The 22,595-nt window shown below is 34.7% G+C and overlaps 1 protein-coding gene and 1 long non-coding RNA gene across 7 annotated transcripts in view; one reads left to right on the top strand and one right to left on the bottom strand.

Annotated features, from left to right (window-relative positions):
• The window catches only part of MYOF (myoferlin), a 63,058-nt gene that overhangs the window by 35,808 nt on the left and 4,655 nt on the right, over positions 1-22,595 (top strand). For 4 of the 6 annotated variants that reach the window (XM_086900710.1, XM_086900709.1, XM_023929644.2 and 1 more), the window contains 25 exons: positions 184-339; positions 1,316-1,447; positions 2,715-2,878; positions 4,576-4,690; positions 4,810-4,915; positions 5,925-6,067; positions 6,372-6,545; positions 7,770-7,881; positions 9,184-9,261; positions 11,026-11,207; positions 11,300-11,458; positions 11,637-11,735; positions 12,036-12,197; positions 12,709-12,874; positions 13,476-13,552; positions 16,780-16,791; positions 17,622-17,720; positions 18,251-18,376; positions 19,099-19,254; positions 19,363-19,454; positions 20,410-20,580; positions 21,103-21,251; positions 21,523-21,662; positions 21,945-22,033; positions 22,115-22,210. In XM_086900710.1, the coding sequence (XP_086756836.1) occupies positions 184-339; positions 1,316-1,447; positions 2,715-2,878; positions 4,576-4,690; positions 4,810-4,915; positions 5,925-6,067; positions 6,372-6,545; positions 7,770-7,881; positions 9,184-9,261; positions 11,026-11,207; positions 11,300-11,458; positions 11,637-11,735; positions 12,036-12,197; positions 12,709-12,874; positions 13,476-13,552; positions 16,780-16,791; positions 17,622-17,720; positions 18,251-18,376; positions 19,099-19,254; positions 19,363-19,454; positions 20,410-20,580; positions 21,103-21,251; positions 21,523-21,662; positions 21,945-22,033; positions 22,115-22,210 (3,155 nt within the window). Of the gene's footprint in view, positions 1-183; positions 340-1,315; positions 1,448-2,714; positions 2,879-4,575; positions 4,691-4,809; positions 4,916-5,924; positions 6,068-6,371; positions 6,546-7,769; positions 7,882-9,183; positions 9,262-11,025; positions 11,208-11,299; positions 11,459-11,636; positions 11,736-12,035; positions 12,198-12,708; positions 12,875-13,475; positions 13,553-14,768; positions 14,826-16,779; positions 16,792-17,621; positions 17,721-18,250; positions 18,377-19,098; positions 19,255-19,362; positions 19,455-20,409; positions 20,581-21,102; positions 21,252-21,522; positions 21,663-21,944; positions 22,034-22,114; positions 22,211-22,595 lie in introns of all 6 variants that reach the window. The other 2 variants (XM_023929642.2, XR_015290124.1) reach the window with 2 other exon arrangements.
• LOC111931194 (uncharacterized) overlaps positions 6,210-22,595 on the bottom strand; it is a 56,867-nt gene continuing 40,481 nt past the window's right edge. The window contains exons 5-6 of the long non-coding RNA XR_015290125.1: positions 22,059-22,157; positions 6,210-6,583 (exon numbers count right to left, since the gene is read on the bottom strand). This is a non-coding gene — a long non-coding RNA (uncharacterized LOC111931194). The remainder of the gene's footprint in view (positions 6,584-22,058; positions 22,158-22,595) is intronic.

Genomic DNA, 22,595 nt, shown 5'->3' with positions numbered 1-22,595 from the left:
ATTGGCTTACTTGCAAAGCAAAACAATTCCCCCTATTATTCATAAGTATGTCGTGATTCATGATTCTAAACGATAAATCCTTTGACATAAACCCTTATTTATGTTTCTCTTTTCTAAACTCAAGATTAGTTCATTTTTCTTTTAATTACTCTTAACTCTCCTTTCCCCACCAATAATCCTCAGCCACAAAACAGTATGCCTGATGTAATCATATGGATGATCCGAGGGGAGAAAAGACTGGCCTATGCTCGTGTTCCTGCACACCAAGTGCTGTACTCCACAGCAAGCCCTGAATCATCTGGTAAATATTGTGGAAAGACCCAAACAATCTTCTTAAAGGTAATATTTTTTTTTCTCCTTAAGAAATAATTAATTCCCTAAATTGAGATGCCATCTGACATGAGTGTGAAACATGCAAAAGGGCTATGAGCAATGAGGTGTCCAACTCAGGACATATTAGAAGCCAACTGCATATAGTTTCTTCAAAATATCAGAGAATTTTTAAGTTTATCATAAACTAGTTAGAACCAGTATTGTCCCTTATCTCTGAGACCTTTCTAAAAGAGCTCAAAATTGTGATAGAACTTTTAAAGTGTTACTGGAGTTGGTATTTGGGGACTGGACATGAATTGAAACTTTCAGAGGGAATAATAAGTCTGAGAAGTTCCAAAAACCTATACAGACTTTTGGATGGTTTTCTGTAAGTAATAAATCATGTCTACACCCAAAAGCTGTCTCTCTGAATTGAGTCTTACTCTTGAATGGGAATGTCTTTCTCCATCCAAGCTGACATTGTGTTCAATTGAAATAAACCAGAAAAAAGCAATCTGACAGTAAAACAATAGCAATTACAGAGTTTGTCATTTTACTAGTAATTATATTCATAAATGCCTCAATGCATACAAGCCTGTATCTTCATGGTTTTATTCAAACCCCCATTGATTCTGCTTTTACTGAACCATCCCTGCTCACCTCTGCTTTCCCAGAGTCTCCCAACAAGAAACTCAAATATCAACATTGAAGTTTTAAGTTATTGCCAAAACCTCATTGCTGAATGAAACTTGGGAGAGAATATACAGGAACAGGGATAATACTACTGTTAGTGTGTTTGGTTTTTACATGCCCTAGGCAGGTATCATTTAAAGAATGTTTTCCTCCTGAACTACTTATTACTGGCTTTAGAGAAAAAGCAGTACAGGAAGAGATAAATAAATATGTATTGTTACTTATATCTCTTTGTTATTATATATAATTTACTGAAAGCTATGATACCTGCATAACATAACAAATAATAACATTTTTGTTTGTGTGCCAGTACCCACAGGACAAGACGAAAGATGTCAAAATGCCTGCAGAGCTGCGAATTAACATTTGGCTGGGGCTCAGTGCTGTTGAAAAGAAGTTTAATAGCTTTGCTGAGGGAACATTCAGTGTTTTTGCAGAAATGGTATGTCCATCGTTGCTTTCTTGCTTTAAACTTGGATGTGAGTGTTGGGAATTCACTCAATGCAATTCAACTCAATGCAGTTGGAGCTCTATTGAATTTCCTTGCGTGCTGGACAGAGAGAGAGAGAGAGTAGTGTTTATTATAAGGAAACAAGTAGAACCCATTCAAGGCAATTAATAATCAAGTCCATTGTGCCTACCAGATGAACTTCAGCAGACCAGATTCTGAACTGGTTAGTCAGGTACAAATCTGGTTAACTCCAGTGATTTCAAATACGTTTATTTTAGATTTTTATCAGTGTAATTAAGATTGAGATCTAAACTATTATGTCTTGGCATGTGAATAATCTATTTTTTTTTAATTGCTTCTTCACTTCTACAAATTATACTTGAATATGAGTGGCTTTGCTTAATAATGGTTCTTTTGTAGCAGTGGAAAATTTACCATTGCTGACAAAATGCTGTAATACGATAATATTTCAATGAGAAGAGTTAACAAATATCAAATACAAATGCTTGAAATAGTCCCACAGCATATAATAGAGGTTTTGAATGGTAATGATGAGTAGCAGGTGTGTTTTATATGCCATATCACCTAATGGTGCATATAATCCAGTATCAGTAAAATAGCTAATGAAAATACATTTTTGCAGTGATGTCACTGTTGCACCTATGCTTAAATATTTGGTAGTGCTGTACTAAATCACTTAAAGCAACGGGTGTCCAAAGCCATTATTTAAGTATACAGTTTAAGAGACTATCAAATGTCTCATTTGTTGGTCTTCAACAATCCAACAATTTTACAGGAATAAGGGCAGAAAACTCAAGACCACCATAAACTACAAATAATCCCAGGAGGGGAAATAGACTGGGCTAACATCAGACTCACACCCCTGGTAGCTACTATGATTAGCTTTTGATTCAGTCTGACACGTTACAAAAGAGATGATTTTAAATAGGACAAGATTTGAGATGGAAAAGAATGACAAAATAATGCTTTTAGGGAAGAGGAAGAACTTCTTTGAGTAATGTAACCAAATTTTATTTAACAGAGCTTTAATTCTGAGAAAATTTTACTGTAATTGTAGTTGTAGTTGTAGGGAGGCATTACATTAAGATTGTTTGTCAGGCGACACAGAAGAAAATGAAAGAAAGAAATTGATTGTTGTTTCATTGTTTCAGTGATAGTCACATAATTTATTTTTTTCTCCTGAAAGCTGTTTATTATTCCTAAATAATAATGGGATTTTTGCTTTCTTTCCACACAGTATGAAAATCAAGCTCTCCTTTTTGGAAAGTGGGGTACCTCAGGACTTGTTGGTCGCCACAAGTTTTCTGATGTTACAGGAAAAATCAAACTGAAAAGAGAGTACTTTCTACCCCCAAAGGGCTGGGACTGGGAAGGAGAATGGATGGTTGATCCTGAAAGAAGGTCAGATTTTTTAAATTTTATGCAGGTAGGAATAAAGGCATTTGTGGTGTTGAGTAAAAGCTCCTCTCTGTTTTCTTAGATGAGAAAGGGATTTTAAGCTGAATATTCCAGGACAGCAAAAACCAGCCAATAGTCAAAGCTAGTTAATAGTGCTAAAATTAACATTACCTTTTACAAAAGTATAACAAACAGTCAACAGAAAGAAAACATCCATTTCTAAGAACTAGCTTATGGTTTTTGCAGTCCCCATGTTATGATGGCTAGATTGCTTATATTCTCTGGGTCTCAGTGCTTCACCTTTTTAAAAGGGATAATACTAGAATGTCATGCCTAGGAAGCTACTACGAGGCTTACACGTGTCTGTGTGAGATCCACAGATCCTGCTGTCATGGTTTCAGAGAAAGCCCTTGGATTGGTGGATCTTCCCTGGATAGAAACTTAACTCTGGCATCCAGTACAAACCTGCAGTTCATGCTGTAGCAACACCATTACAGCATTTGCATGGGCATTCACAAGCACTGGATGTTTTTTTTTGTGTTTATTTCATTAAATGGTGAAAAGTTCCATTGCTAAACAACTGACACAGGTTATTTCTCAAACTGGCTGAAGGCAGGCATTGTTTTCAGCAGAAGGTTGTGGTGCCATGTGGCAGCTCCTCCCCTGGCAGACAAAATTAATGAAGTGTCAGTCCTTGCTCAGCTCTGACAGGTTCACTCTTGCTCTGCCGGAGGTTTTCAGCTCTGGAGTTGTGCCAGTCCAACTGTGTTGCCACACTTTAAAACAGACTGGAAACATTATTTGTTTCGTAAACAAAAATCAGTATGAGAAACAGACTGTTTTCTTTCTTCCCAGAAGAAAATATTTTGTCCATTTTAAATTCTTGTGTTCTGACTGTGAAAAGAACTGTTGCTATAGAAAAACTGTGTGGGAAAAATATGTGCTATTATTTGATCCATTTTAAAATTTTCTCAGTTATAGGTATGAATGGATGAGGTTTTGTTTGTATTGAATCAGTAGTTTTTATGAATTACATGACATAAAGGTATTGCATCAGATCCTGTTGAAATGCATATTTCTGCCATGCATCTGCTTCCACTGGGAGATGATCTGTGGCTCAATTTGGCCAGCAAATGGCAGTGTGGAACACACTTTGGTGCCTTCTGAACCACAGGGAACTACCAAGGGATAGCAAAAGGCTTTTATCTTATTTAATGTCCTCCTATTTCTTTTACTTTCAAATTAGAAAAATATTAGCCAACTGATTGCTTGCCTTGTCAACGTAACTGGAAACATGTCATGTCAAACTGGAAACAAAATGTCAGCATTTGGAAACAAAATTAAGTACATTGTCAAATTTTAGTGTATACATAGATGCATGTGCTTCAGAGATGCATGTAATTCATACACAGTCTGTGTCCCCTATATTAAAATTAATGGTATTTTTTTCCAAGAGAATGCATTGAAAGCAGATCCTGAATAAAACAGCAGTTAAACATTGCTGCTAGTCACTCATATTTATGAATAATGTTCCTCCTATTGCTTACTACTACTGGAGTTTCTTCAGTGTTTTCTTCTAAGTTTCGTTTGTGTAGCTGGACAATCCAGAATACCCCATGTGTGCACATCCTGTACTATGTTTCTATATGTTTCCTGTAGTGAACTAAATATTTATTATTGTATTTTATTTGGATGTGCAGTCTATTGACTGAAGCTGATGCTGGTCATACTGAGTTTACTGATGAAGTGTATGAAAATGAGAGTCGCTATCCTGGAGGAGAATGGAAAGCAGCTGAGGAGAGTTTCACAGATGTGGTGAGAGTTAAATTTTTCACTGGATAAGTAAAAGTTTAAGAGAAGGAGTACTAAGTTTTGCTACACAGTGTATTTACCCTACTAATGCAGAAAACTGTTGTATCTCCCTTATATAAAAGAATGGAGAAAAAGCCCCACCTCCACGTGAATTCACATGTCCTTTTGGATGGGTGTGGGAAGATGATGCTTGGAAATCCGACTTAAATCGAGCAGTGGATGAACATGGTAAGATTTACTGTTTATCTGCTGATATTTGGACAATCTGCTGTAATTCATAATGAAGGAGGCCACATGTCAAAACTGTAGCAATGTTCTGGGTGTGATATTGGTTGCCCTATGGAAAAATACCAAGGAAATATTCGGATAAAGCTGCTTAAGGAATCAGATAATATGACATTGAGAAAGTGTTCACGGTCTGCATCTGTTTCTATTTCCATTTTAATGGTTTAATAGCAGCAATTGAGTTATTGATATATTGATAATATAAATATATATAAATATAAATATAAATATAAATATAAATATAAATATAAATATAAATCTGAAAATTTTGCAGAATGATAAGAAATTTTTGTTTTGTTCTAAACAAAATGAAAACTCTCAAATAGTTACTGCTTCTAAATAAAAAAAATAGCTAGCTATTAGAGTAGAAAAAATCTTATATTTATCTAGAGTACTGACATGTGTCTTAATTAAAATTTCTGGTAGGAGTCTGCAGTAAGTTTTAAATGAGATGAATTTAAATTAAATTCTGAGTCTTAGATGCTCAGCAACTGAATTATACATAGACCAAAAATACAGTAACAGGCTTATCAGTTCTTGAAGTTTTATTATCAGCGTTCATGTGAACTCTGATCAATGAAAAGCTGCTGTAGTCCCAAGAGTGCACAGAACATTTGACTCTTATTTAAAATTAAGAGTTAGATTTTCCTGCAGTGGTGAAAATGTGATATCAACATCCAAGAAAACAAAAATGGAAAGAAAAGAACTTGAAATTTATTGTATCTATTTTAATGTTGAGATTTTTATTGTCACATATATTACTACACAGCACCATTATAAAATGTCATCAGTGGCCCCCTGACTATTGGGCTACAAGGGTCTGCAGTGCTGAATAGTCTTGTGTGATAAAGCTTCACTGTCTGTAGGTACAGTCACTCTATTCCCCATGTTTTTCTTCTTTGTATCTCGCTTGTATCTCTGAAAATATAACAACTCATCAATTCTGTTTCAGGGTGGGAATATGGAATTACTATTCCTCCAGACACTAAACCCAAGTCATGGGTTGCTGCAGAGAAAATGTACCACACACATCGACGGCGAAGACTGGTGCGGAAACGTAGGAGGGAACTGTCTGAAGGAGTGACAGCAGGAAGGGTAAGAAAAGAGAGATCCAGTCAGGGACCTGCACATTGCAATAGTTTGAGGTTTTTGGGTTTTGTTTTTTGTTTTTTTTAATCTGCATGAGAATCCTCATTACCTGAATGAAGAAAAAAATGTAATACCAACCAAAAAAAAATCTAGAACAACCTTTTATATTTTCATTATATTCCCTTTTTTAATCTTTTTGTACATTGATGTTTCTAGCTTTGGTTTTTGAAGAGGTTTATAAGGCAGCCTGCCAGAGGAAACACTGCTCTTTTTCACTACACTGTGGGTAACAGCAATTTATATCTTCAAGGGAAGGTCATCATATGAAGATCAAGAGGGATGGGAATATGCTTCCTTGATTGGCTGGAAATTCCACTGGGAGCAACGCAGTTCTGATACTTTCCGTCGAAGGCGATGGAGACGAAAAATGGCTCCCTCAGAGACACATGGTGCTGCAGCTATCTTTAAACTTGAAGGTGCTTTGGTAAGGGACAGTGACAAAAACATCTTTCAAAGGTCAACCTGTTAATTTGCAGTAAATAAACAAATATATCAGACATTCTAGCCCCTGAATTGTTAAACTAGTATATAATTGAGAAGCTAATACAGTGTACATTGTTTAAATCATTTAGGTGGAAAGGGCCATTAAAGTTGGGGTAGAGATTCTTGTATTATTACTAATTTTTTATATTTTTATTACATATGCAATATTATATATCACATTGTATATTATTTGTTTTATATTTTTTAATATTATTTATTACTTTCTTTTCCAATTATTTTTATTTTTGTATTATGAGAGGTTTAGCTCAAAAGGCCGGATTACTAGATGAGCCTCCTGAAAGTAAAGTGAAAAGATAGCTCAAGATTTTCATGCATGTAATTTATAGTTTTTATGTTTTAACATCAGCACAAAAGACAACAGGCTTGGAAAAAGCTGCCCCTGATGAATATTTGTTTGTTTAAACAACCAAACACAAGAGAAGATAGTTAAAAAAAATCCACAAGAAAAGAAAACAAAATGTTGGAGAAACCAGAATTTCGTATGACACAGATAGATGAGCAGGATGCAGTTATTCCTCAAGTCTGGAGGTTAACACAGCTTCACAAATAACCAGTATTTACCAAAATACAAACTGTAGCAAGTAATGTGAGAAGGCTCCTTTGATTTTATAAAATATATAATAATTCAGAGTGTATAGCATTAACAAAACTTTGCACTTTTTTCTCAGTTTCTTTCTCGTTTTTGCATCAAATCTTTTTACAAAGGATTCTCTGATAGAATTTTCTTTCTCCAGTTAATTTGGTTGCTCTGAGTTCAATAATTCCTATTTTGGTTCCACTAACTGCTATAATTCCTGGGCTGGGCTAAAGCCTTAGAGCAGTTCTCAGGCACAGCACAGTGCAGGAGACCTGTGACCTTTCCTCCACTATGAGCTGACAGGTAGCTAGATATCTCCAGAGATAAGACATTCTGGAAGTAAGATGAAATGACTGCAAACGATTTCTGCATAGCTCCAATTGACAACTGGAAATGACCTCTGGACATGAGCAAACATCTTGTAAAGTACATTTACTCACAGAAGTAGATTTCTCCTTATGCTGGAAGAGAGATTGAAACCCATAAATTCCCCCACATAGTTAAATTCTATCAAGTTCCTTCTATGTTTGTAAATACTCAATAACTTTTCTCTATATGTAATTTCAGGGAGCAGACAATAGTGTCGATGATGGAGAAGGGAAGAGTTCAGACAGAACCAAGGAGTCAGCTACAATGGTGTTTGGTGCCAATACACCAATGGTTTCCTGCTATTTTGACAGTAGGTTCTTTAACAATTCCTTTCTCAAAAATCATGTCTGTTTCATTTTGGTCTCAAACAGAATCATAAATCTTCGTGGTTTACATCTAGCTTTATGTAGCTAGCTTCTGTAGTAATTACTATCAGACCCTTGATTGGATCCTATTTAAGTTATTCAAGAAAAATTACAGTTAGGAATTTCAGTATTTCAGTCCACTGTCACACACGTATTTTTAAAACCTGTATGGGACAGGAATTTCAATGCTTAATTTAACTTTTTTGTTGGTTCAGGTCACTTGACCAGCTCAGTGCAGGATCAGACAGTGCCTGGCCCAGAGGAAGCAGTACCATGTAGTTGAGTTGGCAAAGTGAACAAAACTGTAACTTTGCCAACCTGGATGGGTTTTAAATTCTTTGTAATCACTGTAATGTGAATCACAAAAGCAGGGATGTTGAGATGGGAGCCACCAGTGCTAGTTAACAGGAATAGAGGCCAATCCTGGGACTTAACATCCTTTTTGAGGACCTCTGACTGAGCAATGGTCTTTATTTGAGCTCTGCAGAACTTGCTCAACCTGCTGAGAATGGGTGTCTAAATCTTAAATATTTCAGAACTTGGGAAACATTGCTGAAGCTTCTTTTTAACAGTGACCATAGCTGGAAGAAAATGGCACTTTTTCTTGTTGGGGGTCAGAGGTTCCAGCCCAATGAGACTATATAGTGGCTCAGATTTTTTCAAGAGCTGAAAGGCTTACGCCTGACATCTTTTAAAGAAAAGCTGTAGTAAATTAGCCCCATACGGTCCTGGGTTTGGGCCACTCACATCTATCCTTTTTTTAAGTTATTCCACCTAACATGTAGTGGTTTATTTTTTTTGAAACTTTTAATCAAAGTGACAGAGTTGCAATTAGAATAACTTTCTCGGCTAAAAGCTAAAAATATGAAACATCCCGGACCTTGGAAGTGCTGTAGTGAATGCTTAAATTAAGCAAAGGAGCGCCCAGTTCTTGATTCTCTTTGGATGAGCTAGATTATCACACTGTTTCAAACAGAAATTTTTGAATAGAAGGATTTTTAGATAATTTTATGGTGAAAAAACCCAAATACCATTAGTGATTTTTTCTGCATTTCTGCTTTGTGTTGGAACAAATGCTCTCAGGTGCTAGCTCATTGGTATTAATACACTCATCACATGAAAAGCAAAAATGTTACTACAGTGCTTGTGTTAAAATGTGTAAGGCATTTGTATAAACTCAAAATATCTTCATCACAGAAAAGAAGCCTGTATAATGCAGTTGAACTGGTTTTATTTATTTGATACAGGAGTATATACTTACCACCTTCGCTGCTACATCTACCAGGCAAGAAACCTCATGGCTTTAGACAAAGACAGTTTTTCAGGTATGGAAAAATCCTTTTAAAGGTGCAGAAAACCCACTTTTGCCATGAATTTGTATCTTGATTTATTTGGATGTAGAATATCTTAACTCCTTAAGGTCTGTGTGTAGGTCCCAGCTACTGAAACTATGCTGTAAAGGAAGTCTCAGGTTTATTACATATTATCTGAATTTGGTTACTAGTGACCCAGAGGCTGCTGCAAGCAAAGTGCTCTGTATGTCCTGTACCAGCTTCTGTCAGTGAATTCTCAGTGAGGGAATTGGATTTCAGATGAGATCTGAATATCACATGACCAGGTCCTTCCTTTTGCCTTGGACTCTCTTTCTAATCAAAGCCTACATGCAATTTTGTCCAGCCGGAAGCTTGCACAAAAGCAAGGATGAAGAAAGCTGGATGGTTTCTTCATTGGTTATGTCACCAAGTGCCTAACAGTGTTCAGTGTTTTATATTAATTCATTACAGAAATGACCTTGCAGAAAGCTACACTGTGCCTTACCAATAAGCATGTCTTTTATTTGTTTATACATGTTTATTTCCTGCTCTTAGGTATTCCAGCAGTGTTGTGTCCATCTGGCATCTTTGTAGTCAGGATAATACCCAGTTTTCAAGTTTTCCTAATTCAAATCAAAATTTCACTGGAAAGTCACAGAGCAAATTGAATTTATGAATTACTGAATTCAGTAAGAATATGACTTTACACTTCCTTTAAGGAAGTTCAACAAAAGACAAAGCTAAAATGAATTTTCTTTCTCCATTACCCTCCATTTGTATCCTTCTTTTTCTCCCTGTAATTAAGTGTAATGCCTCTGTTACAGAAGATATAGTGCATTGCAAGTTTAGTGATATTTTCTAAAATGAGGAGGGTTTTGTATGGCTGCCTGTCAATTTGGTCTTATTTCAATAGGCAGCACTTAAAAGCAAAGCAAAGAAACAATTACAAACGCCTTTGAATTGTGTATGGATAATTCAGGACAGGCATCTCAGATACAGTCATACATAAATTAGCTCATCTACATTTTATTTTCCTCTAAAATTAGTTTGAAGAATTGGCAAAATTTTGTAAAGTGCTGATCATGTACCTTTTCAGAATCTATTGAAACTGACCTAAAGATAACCTTTAAAATTGCCTTTAGTCTTTAGTAATTGCAATTTGTACAGGAAACATTAATGGCCATCATCAGATACCTTCTACAGAGCTCTTGATGATTTAAAGGCCTGCCAAATACTGGGCCTAGACCACTTCAATCATTCAGCTATTTCACAAGAAGAGGTTGCTATAAATAAGCATGTTTGAAACCTAACCATGATCGGAGCAATATACCCTGGGAGAATTTGTTGTTTGGCAACTAGTCAGAACTTGAATTATTTCTTTCTATTATTTATGAGGCTGTACTGTTGTATATCAATGGAGACAACAAAGAAGAGCTTCTACAGACAAGATTTAAGACAAGATTAGTATAAACAGTGTTTCATTTTAGATTTCTGGTTCTTTTTCTGCTTTGCAAGATATTTTATCATTTTCATTTATTACTCTGTTAATCAAGCCTTTTATGAAGAAAGTGATTTAGTAATCAAATGGAAATTGCTCTATTAAATGTAAATTATGTATATGTGTTCATTTTTGTTTTATATAGAATGGCTTATAGAACCGGTAACGACAGTAGAAAAACAACATATTTGATAAAAAATGTGCTCGTGTGCCTTATGGCTTGATGTGCTTTTGTTTGTCTGTAACTTTGTGCTTTCAATCTTTGTATAATATTTCAGATCCGTATGCTCATGTTTCTTTCCTCCATCAAAGCAAAACAACTGAGATCATTCATTCAACTCTAAATCCTACATGGGACCAAACTCTCATATTTAATGAAATTGAGATCTATGGGGACCCACAGTCAATTGCCCAAAATCCACCTAATGTTGTTATTGAACTTTTTGACAGTGACCAAGTGGTAGGTGAAATCCTTTTACCCTGATTGCTTTTTTATTTATTTATATTAGTTGACAGTACATTAATGGTTATTTTTGCTATTTTTGGTTGCAGGGTAAAGATGAATTCCTTGGAAGAAGTGTTTGCTCCCCCATGGTCAAGTTAATGCCAGAAGATGACATCACACCAAAACTGCTCTGGTATCCTGTAACAAATAATGGCAAAGCTAGTGGAGACATTCTTTTTGCTGCAGAACTTATTTTGAGAGACAAGGTATGTATTTCTTTTTTGTATGTGTATATAATAATGTGTATGTCTATGTGTAATATAATAAGATGCAACATATATTCTTTCATGGTGAGACATTACTGGAAGAACTGTATTAGTGCTTGCAAGGTATTTCATCTAAGAAAGATGAGAGAAACTAATACTTACGCTTGTGTCTTAACAGAGTGGTACCAACCTTCCAATTCTTCCATCACAAAGGGCACCAAAGCTTTACATGGTCCCTCAAGGAATCAGACCAGTAGTTCAACTCACTGCTGTTGAGGTATGGTTACTCTTAAACTAACTGCATACAAGTGTAGTCTTCCCATCCTCTAGACAAAAAGTTTGTGTATTTAATTACAGAAGACAAAAAAAAATTCATAGTGAGAAATATGCTTTTCCCTAAGTGTTTGTGAAGCTCACTGTTTTTGTTAATTTTCCTAGAACTAGAATCTTGAAATATTTTGCCAGACACATGTTATTATTGAAAATATTTCATTTCTTCTTTCCTACTTTCTGAGTATTATATTAAGCATATTTATATCCTTTCCCACTTCTGCTTATACTGGATTTTATTTTACAGATTCTGGCCTGGGGGTTGCGAAACATGAAAAACTACCAACTGGCACCTGTTATGTCTCCAAGTCTAATTGTGGAATGTGGGGGTGAAATGGTGGAATCTGTGGTGATCAAAAACCTCAAAAAGACACCGAATTTTCCATCTTCTGTTCTCTTCATGAAAGTTGTACGTTATAAAAACCTACATGCCAGCTATCTTAGCAAAATAAGTTCCTCCATAGTTTAAAAAGTCAAGGATTTGTTCTGAGTAGAAAAACTCACATCCTTTTTTCATTTACCATAAGCAATTTATGAGCCTGAAAACTGTAATAAAGATCATGTAAATATGTCTGTACAGTCACTGATAGGTTGCAGAGTTTTATATGCACTATCCAGTGCAGTAGATGTTATTTTTTATTTGAAAAGGCATCAATTTACCTATAGATGTTTGGCTACTTTCTTATTGCTAGGATGGGTGCTGTGCAAGAGTTAAGAAAATTCAAAATTTGGGGCAATTATTCTTACAGACTTTTATTGACTGAGAAGATTAGAAATTTGCATTCACCATACAGCCATAGAACATAGTAGTTCAATATTAAATAAATGAAGTTAACAGCTCTAGTTTAGAGGGAAAATCTTTATTCTTTCTTTTTCTTCTGTTCGCATTGTAAAAAAACCCTCTAACTTTCTATTTTTAGCTTTTACCAAAAGAGGAGTTATACAGTCCATCTCTTGTTATCAAAGTAATAGACCACAGACCATTTGGACGGAAGCCCATCGTGGGACAATGTACTATTGATTTACTGGAAAGCTTTCGCTGTGACCCCTACACTACTAAACAGGACATTGCACCACAACTGAAAGGTAGAGAGCTGGAAAATGAAAAGTTCTACTTTCTTGTGAAATGCTAGAATTACCTGCCCGTTTACTCTGCATGCTGTACTGATGAACAGCCATCTTGAGTTGTGCACTTAGGTGGAAATAATATTATCTGAAAGGAAAAACATCTAACCGAGTATTAATTAGTGTAACAATCTGTGAAGCCTAAGAGAGCATAACGTAAAGGCGAGTCCACTCCTGGGCTTGTGCTCATTCCTTGAAGCTCCTCCTTAGTACCAGCTTGGAAGTTAACTACCTGCAGATCACCTCAGCACTAGTGCCAAAGAAATCATCCAGTATTCCAGCAAATATGGTCTGGATACAATGGTGATGTTTCATCTACATTTTTTTGAGTTTTACTCTTAATTTTATTTCTATATATTTGAGAAATGTTTGCATATCCTACACAAAAGTATTTTGTTTCCAGAAAAAAGTGGCAAGGAATTGCTCTCTTTAGAGGATCAAGCATATAGCAAATGAATTATTTTACATCTTCTATAACTATCTGGACTTAAATCTGATGAAACTGTTTAGTAAGATTATTTTTTCTACACCATATTGCCTTAATAAAACCTTTGGCTTACAGTTAGTCTGCTCTCTGCTGCACCTCGCCAGGATACAGTAATTGATATGGAAGACAGACAGCCTCTGCTAACAGCTCAGGTAATCTTTGAAATTTGATGCTTGACTTGGTTCTTAAGATCTCTGATTTCTAAGGAACTACCTAGACAGCAAAATTGTCAGAAACATATGCAACTCTCTGGAAAGCCAGATGGGAGAAAGTTACTTGGTGACAGGAAAGCAAAGGAAATTTGTTAATAATTTTAATCTTTGTTTTCATATACTAAACACCAAACTATAGCACTTAGTCCTTGGTCAAATTCACCTTATGAATTTACCAAATCCAGTAGCTTAAGGATTAATTCACTTGTTCAATAGCTACTGAAAACACGTGATAGAACATCTCCACTTCCTACTGATGGTGCTTAGAGCAGACTGATTTTGTACAGACTGACCAGTTCTAGATAAAGGAGTTAGAAGTAGGTGTATGCTCTGGTCCTTCAGCCCTCCGTTTTATCACAATCACGGATTGGCCTCTCTTACCTTGGAGCCACCCAACCCAATACCACTGAAACAATTCTTTTCTGCACTAACACTTCTTTTCCTTTTCTGTTGTGCCTTGTCTCTTCACTGTTTTGATTCTTTTGGAACCACCACAATAGTTTTACTTTCCAGGTAAAAAGTAATTCTGCTTACAAAATTTTACTCTTGAGCTGAAACATGACTGAAGATAGATTCCAAGCAGTACATTGTTCAGGAAAAATTGTTAATTATTTTATGACTGTAAAACATTCTCCTTGCCTAAAAGGTGTTTTCATAGATTTCTGATGGATGTTACATTAAAGGAAGTAAAGAAGTTATGCCCTTTAATATATAGCAATTTTTCAGGCATGCAAATTCTCATTAATACTTAATTTAGAAGTCTCTAACTTTTATCTGAAATAGGTTTTCTTTTCTAATATAAAGCTGGAACAGAGAACCGTAATTTTCTTTAAAAATTATAAGGAAAAATATTTAGAAAATAAAGGAGACTTAGCACTTCAAAGTCACTGGTAAGATTGATTATTTATGTAGTTTATTCCAACTAAAAAGGGAAAATTTTAAATATTACATAAGTAAAAACACTTCTTTTAGCCTGACATCGCCAAAGTCAAATGTAACATTAAGATACAGTGAAAGCATCCGTGAGGAATGAAAACTCAGAACAATCTGAATTCAAATAAGTAAAACTGTGGAAAGTGTAAGTAAGTGATATGCAGACAACACCCTGGGGACCACAAAATGCCAAAAATTTCATCAATTACATTCCAATTTCCAGTGTTTAAGCAGTATGTCAACAGCACTCAGCAAAATGGCTTCTCCAACAACAGTGCATGTATGTACCAAACTGATGCATGCAGGTGATCAGGACGGGTTGGATGGGGAGGAACATTAACCTATGGGGCCTTGAGGGGGTACTTGGAAGTTCTACCAGAGAGAGATTTTGGAGGAGATGATGCTCACAAGTCCAGTAGGATTAGTTATATTAAGGTATCCTTGTTCTGAAAATCTTACTATGCATATACAATATGTATGAACTACTAAAAACTTCTTTTGTGTGTCAGCTTACCTAGAATCTGTGTGATAAAAGAAAAAAAAAAAACAACAGGAATTATTGCTATTAATATTTAAACTTTGTTTAGAAGGCTATTTCCTGGAAAATAAAATTACAAATTAAATTTAAAAAATTCTAACTCAGACTTTTCTAGGGATCCACTGTATCTCTTAGATTTTTTCCCATAATTCCAGATTTTTCCATTAACAATGTTAATGTCTAGATAGATTCAGGTAAAACAATCTACAGTGAATTTACTGGGTACATTTTAAAAAGGACAGTAACATTACATTGTTTTACCATGAGAATATTTCACTCCAAAATCTCTAATTCATCATTTGGCATTTTATTCTGTGTTTTGGCATTCTGTGAGCACATCCTGATTACAACCTTTAGTAACAATAATATCTGAATATTGAAGACTATTATTTGCTCTGGGAATTTTTAAAGAAGATCTCAAGTTTTTGATTTCTTTTTTTCCTTAACTACTTCTTCCCAAAACTACCAAGTGCATTATTTGAAGAGACATATGAAGGTCTATCAAGGGAAAAAAAATACAAGCCCAAAACATAACGTCTGACTTAAACTCTTCCAACATTATGCTGAAATGAAAGATGAAAGATGAAATCTTTATGATGAAAGATTCAGAGTTCTACACAGTATATTTTGTTAAAAGGTTTTAAATTTGGTCTTTAAATTATGATTGCATAATTATGCAAGCTCACCTTTGCATTGTCAACATTACAAACCAGCATTTAAATACAGTGATATTAAAATATGGCAAACTATTTGAAATTACCTCACGAATTCTGCCAGTAAGTTTTCCAAATTACTAATGATGTCGTTTCCATAAAAAAATCACTCCAACTGTCTTTAGAAAATCCCATGCTAATCTGGTAAGAATATGCTGTATTTATGATTTGAAGGTAGAAAAGACAAGTATAATATGACAGACCTGAACATCCCAGCAAAATAATTACTTAACAGAACAGCAATGGGAATAAATGAGAATGATTTAGCAGAGTGATGTCCTGACCTATTGATGCATTTGGCTTGTATTAATAAAATGTTTTTCATTTTTCTTCTGCTTTGCACAAAAATTCATTGCTAATGCTTTTAAATGAAAACATAAGGTATAATGTATCAAAAGTAGCAGAAATGACACTTGCTAATCGTGGCTTCCAGATGGGATGCATGATGCTTGCTCTTAATGGACTAGCGGGTCGAAATTATGGTGTCTGTGATTTAACAGGTGAAGCATTTTGGATTGTGCACATTGTTTTTACACTTACATGGATAAATCTATAGACACCATTTTTTAATTTTTTTTTTTTAATGTGAAGAACAAAGCACAGTTATTACAGTCCAGAAAACCCACTTTCTAAAATGTGTGTAAATATATATATATATATGAATATATATACACACACATACATATATATGTATGTGTGCATATATGTATGTGTATATATAGATGCATGCTCCAGTTCAATATCTAGAACATTCTACTTCTCTGACAGCCCAAAAAAAAAAAAAAAATCAAATAAAACACATGGTGTCTCAATATTCTTCAAAAGCATTTCTTAGTTATTAATGTTAGTAACTTACTTTGCACACTTACATATACAAACTCCTAAACATTTAAAGCCTATTTAGCTGTATAAAATTCTACAAATCATATCCTTACCATTGCTTTTATTTTGCTCTTTTTTTATGACTTGGTCCTCATGAGCAGCTCACAGAAAAGGTAATGTACACTACTTTTAAAAAATCTACACATTGCTTTCTCCAATTGAAAATCAGTATATTAATACTGCCAACAAATCAGCAGTATTTTAAGCATGTGGGTGAGAACAGTAATCTCTGAAAGTGTTTGATATAAAAAACCTATATTACCATTGTAACATGGTAAATTTAGAAAAATATGCAAGACTGAAATGGGAAGGCCTATATATAAAAAACCACCCCAACAAACCCAAAACAGCCCAAACAAACCCTCACCATTAATGATCTTCATAATATTTTAAGATTAATTAAGATTATGATTTTTAAGATTTTCTGTTAGTCCAAACAATCTTAAAAAAAAATATGGATAAACATATTTATTCTGTTTATTCATAGAGAATGAATGCTATTTATTACCACTGGAAGTTTGTTTTCAGGGGAAAATAATTATATTATACAATCCCTGAGAATACAGAAAATAGCACTTTCTTAAAGAGTGATTATCAGACTTAAGTAAATAAAAATAAAAAACCCCATAGAAATACTGTATTAGTAGAATGTATAGATTGCTAGTATCTAGATGACATGAGATTTATTGAAGTACTATTTTTAAGAAGCAAGACAACTACTTTTCAACTGCATTTGATTAACAATGAGGTAGATCTGCAACTGCCTTAATTATTATATTCTACTTTTCTTTCAGATTAAGCTTTAATATTACCTATCTGATAATAAGTTTTAGAGTATATTATTTGTTACTGTGCTTAATTGTTCATTATTTCTGCTGTATGGTATAAGAGGAGAGAGTCTTTATATCCCAATAAAAGCTTTTTTTATTTGTTTTTCTTTAAGGAGGAAGAAATTGTTGATTGGTGGAGCAAATTTTATGCTTCAATAGGAGAATATGAGAAATGTGGACAGTACATTAAAAAAGGATATGACACTTTAAAGGTATTACTCAGGAAAAAATAAGTTAACATATTTCAGAGTTTAAAGGCCCAAGACCTGATCAAAACTGTCCCTTTTTTTTTTTTTTAAATGCTCTTCAAAATTTAAGTACACATGATTTTCTATTAAGGTTCACTTTCAGTCAAAGGGAATTTTACTCTTGACTTCTCTGTGTGCCAGGCAGGTCCTAAATAAACATACACATTAAGAAAGTATGAGCACAGAAAATCAGTACTTTTACTGTTGTCTAAAATTTAAAGTGAGACTCCTTTCATTTCTTATCTAATGCAGGTAACAAAGAAAGTAAAGATAAACTTATGTCATGCTACTTACTCTGGTTTTAACCAAGCCTAAATTAAGCTTTATCACATGTTCTCCAAAACACTGCATTTGCTCCCACTTTGATATAAAAATAGTTCCAAAAGCTTTGGTTCCCTAAAATATTCCATCAAACATAAAATACTTTGCAATGCCATTATGGTGGAGCTGATATATTTGATAATTTCTAAACTTTCCTTTTTTCTTTTTTTAAGGTGTATGACTGTGAATTGGAAAAAGTACCTGAATTCAATAACTTAACAGATTTCTGTGATACATTTAAACTATACAGAGGGAAATCTGAGGAGAGTGACGATCCATCAGTGGTCGGGGAATTCAAGGTAAATTTCAAATGGTTTGCAGCAAATAAATGCTAGTTGCATTTTTGTTTTGTATGTAAGTGGTTATTGAAGTAGCAAGCATTTCAATTTAAATATGGACGTGTGCATTAGTAGGGGCAACAGATATTCATAAGTACTTAGCTACAGGCCCATCTTTTTTAAGGAAAGTACTACAAATTGCTCACACTAGTTATGCTACATCTTAATTGAAAATAAATATAATTCCTACTAATGTAACCTTCACAGATAACCTCTCAAACAGGACTAAAATTCCAAAAAGCACATTTTTAGAATGATTTTGAAAAGGTATTTTGTACTATTTCTGTGTTTCTGTGACTTTTATAAATTAAAATAATGCTAATGTACATAAAACCAACCAACCACTCAAAAAACCTTCAAACCTTAAATGATATTTTTGGAGAGAGAAACAGATACAAAGTATTTGTTACATATTCTTAGCCGGAGCAAAACTGATTTTGATTATCATCAAAACAGCTGAATTGACTTAAATTGGCAAAGGATATAACCTTGTCTTTTTAGTCTTATCAACCAATACCCACCAAAATAAAACAAAACAATTCTAAACCACTGTGGATTATGCTATAATTCTGCTATTCCTACATAAAACAGAGTGTGTATGTGCAGGATAAATAAGAAAAACCAGACTTAGCAGAGTGATTTCTTTACATTTATCTTGACCAAGCCTTTATACTGTGATTTAGGGATCATTTAAGATCTATGCACTGCCTGATGATCCGGCTATTCCAGCTCCTCCGCGGCAGTTCCGAGAGCTGCCGGACAGCGGGCCCCAGGAGTGCATCGTGAGGATCTACATCATCCGAGCCCTGCAGCTCCAGCCCCAGGACAACAACGGGCTGGTGAGGCTGTTTGCTTTTGTCTGACACCTAACTGCTCTCCTATACTTCAAATAAAGTTAGTCTTGATAACTATTTCTTAACAATATTCTTCTTTCTTATTTTAAATAGTGTGATCCTTATATAAAAATATCTCTAAGCAAAAAAGTAATTGAAGACAGAGATCATTATGTGCCTAATACCCTCAACCCAATCTTTGGCAGGTAACATATTTTTCTGTATTTTCAATTTACTGTATTTTAGAATGTTTTCCTATTTTTCAAGGTAAACCATTACTTGAAATATCCAGTGCTCTATTCAGTTATATACTGACAGTTAATTGTGAGTAAAATTGCATAAGGTGTTTTCCTTTGAAATCATTGGAAAAAACAGATGTTTGGCTAATCCATAGATTTTCTTTGTCATGTGGGTAAACTGCACAAAGTAAAACAATGTATATATCTGAAAACCAGCCTGTGTTAGGCATATAAGAATAACAAAATATGCTTATGGAATATGGAAAAAGTTTTAACTCTGAAAACTAGATGGATCTCAGAAGTAATCAGCTTAGCATGCATTCCCAGTACACTGGTCTTTCCATCAAAAGTTAATGACACCACAGAAATACATGAAAATAATACTAGTTAGGAATGAAAAGTTACATCATCTGCATAATTGCTATGAAATTATGGGTCTGGTTTAGAGTTGTATGAGGATTTTGATAACTTAGGAGGTTCAGAGAGGAGGAGTAGAAGGATTGTAAAGGGTTCGAAAAACATTATTTACAATGATGTGCTACAGTTTTTCAATTGTTCAGATTATGCAAAGGAATAGACAGCAAAAATACATGATTACAGACACAGAGTAACTTCCTTCCTCAGTGCCAATTCATGCTGATGCACAGAAAATATCTATGTAATACATTGTGCCGAAAGGAAGGAGGTTATATCCAGAAGAGTAAAAATGAAATTATTTATAAGTACAAATAGAAATTGGAGCATAAAAGATAAGAACTGCTGCTAGATTTACCAGCACTGGAAGCATCCTTTTAATACCTTCTAAAGGCTATTGCTCAAAAATAAATTAGTAAGTGCTTTTTTCAATTTGTATTTTTAAGTTTAAAAATAAGAAGCATTTCTCAATAGAGCAATAGGCTTAATGGGGAAATTTTATGTTTAGAATGTATGAACTCAGCTGCTTCTTGCCTCAAGAAAAAGATCTGAAAATTTCAGTCTATGATTATGACACATTGACTCGTGATGAAAAAGTAGGTGAAACCATAATTGATCTGGAAAACAGATTCCTTTCTCGTTATGGATCTCACTGTGGCATCCCCCAGCAGTACTGGATGTAAGTAATTTTGTCTGTTGAAAATTTTTATCTGTAAGACCTAGTACTCAATCTCTAAAAAAAACCTTAATTCTATGGTTAAAAAACAATGCTGCGGCTTTTCAAGGATATTTGTTGTGCTTGTTCTATCATCTAAATTCCAAGTGAAGCTGTAAAACTTCAGAACAGCCTTTACTCAAAACCATGGCATCAAATATTTTAATATTTTCTTAATACAGTAATGTATGTTATTTCTGTCCAGAGTACTCATGCTTAACATAATTTTCTGACCTACCGTTGCAATTAAATATGAAAGCATCTGTGAGTGTAAATTATTTTGATAACTAAAGAAAAAACACTCTGTCTTGGAAGGTAATTGAGCTGATACAAAATTATGTCACTGTGTCAAACTCCAGAGCCCTCAATCTAGGCAGTTACAGTGCTGCTCTTTCTGATCCAGTTTAATGAATACATTTTACATGATGTGTAAATGCCCTGAATGGTGGATAATTTCAGGATATGTTTCTTTTGCTTTCATAAAAGTTCAGGTGTGAATACCTGGCGTGATCAACTAAAACCCACCCAGTTACTGCAAAATGTAGCCAGGTTTAAAGGCTATGCTCCTCCTGTCGTCTCTGAGAATGGCAGAAAGATTAACTATGGGGGTCAAGACTATACTTTGGAGGAAGCTGGTGAGTTGATTCACTTATTTCATATGTTTTTATATTTTATTTGTATCTTTTAAATTCATTTTTAATTAAATTTATTTGTATGTCTTAAATTGATAAAATATAAAGCTTTCCATTTATTTTTGGAGTACTAGAAAAATATCTTTGATTTTTTTCCAAGCTGAACACACTTTTACGCTCAATTTTAAACATCTGGTTTTAATTATTTCTTTAAGTTCAAATGAAAATTCTAGTTCATAAGCCCCTGCTTTTTTCCCCATGTCTTTTATTTCAGAAGCTAACAAAATCTTGCATCAGCATCTTGGTCCGAGTGAAGAGCGGTTAGCCCTTCATATCCTCAGAACGCAGGGTTTGGTACCCGAACATGTGGAAACAAGAACCTTACATAGCACTTTCCAGCCCAACATCTCCCAGGTACTGTGAACTGGCTTGGTTATGGTTTCTTGAAAGCAGAAATGGAGCATTCTGGAATGCATGTCATGTTGTTAATGGTGTGGTATCTCTCCAGGGGAAGAGGGCTACAAATCATTAATGCTTGGCTTAAAATGTAAAGCAGGTTGGTCTAGAAACATAACAAAACACAGCTTTTTAAAGAAAGTTTCTGTAGAAATAAGAAAACTTATCTGAAAAATTAAGGGGCCGTGACAAACCTATATACAGCAAACAATCCCTCATCTATCTTCTTCACTGCTGCAGGGAAAGCTGCAGATGTGGGTGGATGTTTTCCCCAAAAGCTTAGGTCTGCCAGGCCCTCCGTTCAACATCACTCCCCGAAAAGCCAAGAAGTGAGTATCCCCACATACTACATACCCTCTGGCAGCCTTGACAAAGCACTCCAAATCTCTTGCCCCAAACTTCTCTCTTAGGTATATCTTGCGTGTGATCATCTGGAACACCAAGGATGTCCTTCTGGATGAAAAGAGCATCACAGGAGAAGAAATGAGTGACATTTATGTGAAGGGGTAAGAGCATTCTCTCATGTAACACTTTAATAACATTCAGAATGTCCTGGGAATACCTTGACCATGGGTTTCAAATATTATTTGGTTCAGCCAAGTCAAATGCTAACCTCAGAGAAGTACAGAAGTGTTATGAGATGAAGCACAACCAGTTAATGTGTGGTGAAAGATCCCAGAATTTAATCTCTTGAGATGGACAGCAATTGAAAAGGCAGAGGGTTAGCTTTGGTGCTGCATAGCTTGAATTCTTAATTTTTACATTCACTAGTCTTAATACAAAAAAAACCCAATAGAAATCAGAGAAATATACTACCAGGCAGATCTAATTTCTCACTAAAAAAGAACTTACTAAAAAAGACCTGCGCTGATACAGCACGGGTCTTAGATC

This window comes from Cyanistes caeruleus, chromosome 8 (assembly GCF_971803275.1).
Source record: "Cyanistes caeruleus chromosome 8, bCyaCae1.hap1.1, whole genome shotgun sequence".
Classification (NCBI taxonomy): domain Eukaryota; kingdom Metazoa; phylum Chordata; class Aves; order Passeriformes; family Paridae; genus Cyanistes; species Cyanistes caeruleus.
The sequence above is the reverse complement of the archived record's forward strand: the minus strand, read 5'-3'. Positions and strand labels throughout refer to the sequence as shown.